A 3,080-nucleotide genomic window follows, 5' to 3' on the forward strand; every position below is an offset into this window, starting at 1 on the left:
GGGCCCCCCAAAAATAAAATAAATTACAAAAAATATATAATTTTTTTTTGTTTTCTCTGTTAAATCTGCCAATGAATATATAAAAGTATTTGCTTGGCTGCGTTTTGGGGCGCCATTAACTAGTAATGTCCCCTTAAGCATGTTCCCCTGTTAGTTGCACTCCATATACGCGCATCAAAGCGCACACTTTTCTGCGCTTTGAACTGTGACCATGATATGCTACGGTGTGAACGGCGCCTTAAAGGAGAACTATGAGGCGGGTGCTTTTCACTCACCTCATAGTTCTAGCCGACCTGTGACAATGAGACTGTCACAGGTCGGCTCAGTAGATCGGGAGGGGAGCGAACACATACCGGCGTTCGCTCACCTCTCGATCCTGTCACGGCTCTCTGCCGTGACAGGGGAGGGGCTGGATTCCCCTCTCCCCGCTCCGATCCGCCAGCGCTGACTGGCGGAACGGACGGGGGAGGGGGCGGGTACGGCTGGCTCTGCCTCTAGATATCCATGTGTCACATTGTATACAATGATTGTGTTGTCATTCGATCTCCTACAAATGCTGTTATTTGGCTGGAATGCAGATATTCAATTTCTGTTTACTAACTTGCAAAAATATTTATTGAAATGTCGAGATTTGTTTGTTTTTTATGTTTACTTAATACTTGTATTTTGTATTTATTGCCAGTCTTTATTGTATATTGTGTATGTTTTTGGATAATGCTGTGATATGAACCCGCATTTGTGTTTTCTACTTCAGGCCTTCAGATAAACTTCTGTGACAATGGCCAAAGTAAGAGCTGAATTCCTTCTAGCATTGTGCTCAGTCCTGTCACCTCCATCTTGGTATTGGGAATGTATCCACTGTCACTCCCACTAACTGCTGTTTAAAGTGGACTGGTCACATTGATGTCTCTCACAACAACCTGATCACAAAAAAAAAAACAATGCACACCAAGTCTCATCTGTATAATGTGGGGTCCAATCTGGAACTTTTTTGCTTAAAGGAGAACTATGAGGCGAGTGCTTTTCACTCACCTCATAGGTCTAGCCGACCTGAAATTTGAACTTGTTCCTATTTTATACACTTTTTTTTGTTTTTAAAGTGTCTTTGTGAGCCTTTTTAGATGGCCTTACCACAGGGGTGGACCAAATAATATAGAATTCAGGAGGCAGCTCCATTGGCAACTAGGTTGTAAATTTTAGGGAGCATTGTCTACCTGGTTCCTGGGATCCAGCCCTGGCTTACCTCGTATTTTTTTTTAGATTTGATTGCTCCCTGAAGACCACAGGAACTAATCGGACTCCAGTTTTCCATAGTAGTATCTAGTTCTCCAAGAGGAATGGTTGTGATGGATGTAGAGGCCTACAATATGACTTGAGTCAGCAGTAAGCCTACAAAGAGTTGCCTTGACCATGTCACGGCTTCACTTGATGGTGTTGATCAATTCTACTTTGAGCTGGATGTTCTGTCAAGATCAGTTCTTAGGCAACTGACGTGACTGAAGGAGCCAGTTTTGAAGTGTTCCAGATCACCTTGGTGTAGAAGACTTTGCTTCTGTAAGGTGATCCACATTATACTGATAAGGTGACGTGGTGTTGCATTGTAAGCCGATTGGACAGCTATGAAAGGTTTGGGTGTTTTTTTTTTTTTCTCCGGGGGTGTCCACTTTTATCAATTCTTCTGCCCAGTCTATGGACCATCTGGTAGATGTACCACCTTCTATCGGACCATCTGGAACACTTGCCTTCTATTGGACAACCTGGTAGACATACCTTCTATTGGACCATCCGGTAGATGTGCCTTCTCTTGGCTCAGACATCTTGTTCCACCCCAAAGTAAAGGGTTTTACTAAATACAACAACACTGCAGGTAGGCTGCTGCAATTCATCCATGCTGATATAACAGAGCTTCTTCTGGTCTAGTCTTTAGTTTCTTTTGTGCACTGTTTTGTCCTGAAAAGTAAAATTTAACATCTAGATTGTTGAAATTCAATGGTCACTCACTTTAATTTTGATGCAAGAGTTGTCTGTTTATGTAGCCTTTTGGACATTTTTGAAATCGAGATATGCCTCGGTTATTATAGGTAAGGATCTCAGCTCCCCTCTCGATGCCATAGGAGGGAAATGAAATAGCTGAAATTTTCCCAAAGCATTTGATAAATTAGGTTTTTTTTGAAGGGTGTGTCCATTCTTGATAAATATTCAGATGTTAAATCTAGTTGGAGGCTTGGAAGAATCGGGCCCGATCAGTAGACTTTGCCGGTGCTCTGTCATATGCGCATGGATAACTTCTTGCAGAATTCAAACTTTGAAGACTTCGTTTGGAGGGGAAAGCCAAGTTCACTCCATATTGCTAATGCGAGGACTTTTTAATTTTGGTTGAAGTGGACATTCCTTTTATCTTTGGTGGTGGGAGTCTTTTTAATTTTGTTACCCAAATCAAAAAAATTGAGAGGAACCAGCTTCCTAGTTGGCATACTTGTCGCAATGCTTTAATTCTTCCTTCTCCTGGGCTGTATGAAATTTACTATTTTATTATATTTTCTTGAAATGGAAATACTTTTTATTTTATCTTTCGGGGTAGCTAAAATTGAGAAGGTGTTGACTGGTCCACTTTAAAGAGACTCGCCATAAAAATGAATGTGTATTGGATTTGTCTAATTGCGAGTGGGAAACTGTACAAGGCGAGATGGTTCTCCAGGAAATCCGACTAGATGATAAACGCGAACGGTTATCATCTCCAGGCTTTGGGTACTCAGCTATAAAATTTCAAGACTTGGCTGGACAACTGGCCAACAGCAAGCAGGGCTTTCTGTGGTGGCCTCCATCAGTGGTGTACATTTTGGATTACTTGTGGTTTTGTTATTTGGCAAAGAGATCTAATGTATACCTTCTTTTAGTTTCTAAACTCCAATTCCCATCATGCCCTCTGAATAAGCTGCAGAGGACCGAAAACAAAAAAAAAAATTGGTTTGGGTAACCAAACGGCACCTCTTGTCCAGGCTCGTCTTAAAATTTTCTGCCATTTTTAAAATCATTGCTCATGTTTAATATTTTTGTTTTTATGGTGAACTTTTTTTTTT

The 3,080-nt window shown here is 41.2% G+C and overlaps 1 protein-coding gene across 4 annotated transcripts in view; it reads left to right on the forward strand.

Annotated features, from left to right (window-relative positions):
* MAP2K4 (mitogen-activated protein kinase kinase 4) overlaps nucleotides 1-3,080 on the forward strand; it is a 38,292-nt gene that overhangs the window by 3,877 nt on the left and 31,335 nt on the right. For 2 of the 4 annotated variants that reach the window (XM_018573388.1, XM_018573395.1), the window contains exon 2: nucleotides 755-787. The exons of the other annotated variants lie outside the window; for them this stretch is intronic. In XM_018573388.1, the coding sequence (XP_018428890.1) occupies nucleotides 755-787 (33 nt within the window). The remainder of the gene's footprint in view (nucleotides 1-754; nucleotides 788-3,080) is intronic. 4 annotated transcript variants of the gene reach the window in all.

Source organism: Nanorana parkeri, unplaced genomic scaffold (genome assembly GCF_000935625.1).
Source record: "Nanorana parkeri isolate BGI_ZX_2015 unplaced genomic scaffold, ASM93562v1 scaffold47, whole genome shotgun sequence".
In the NCBI taxonomy this organism is placed as follows: Eukaryota; Metazoa; Chordata; class Amphibia; order Anura; family Dicroglossidae; genus Nanorana; species Nanorana parkeri.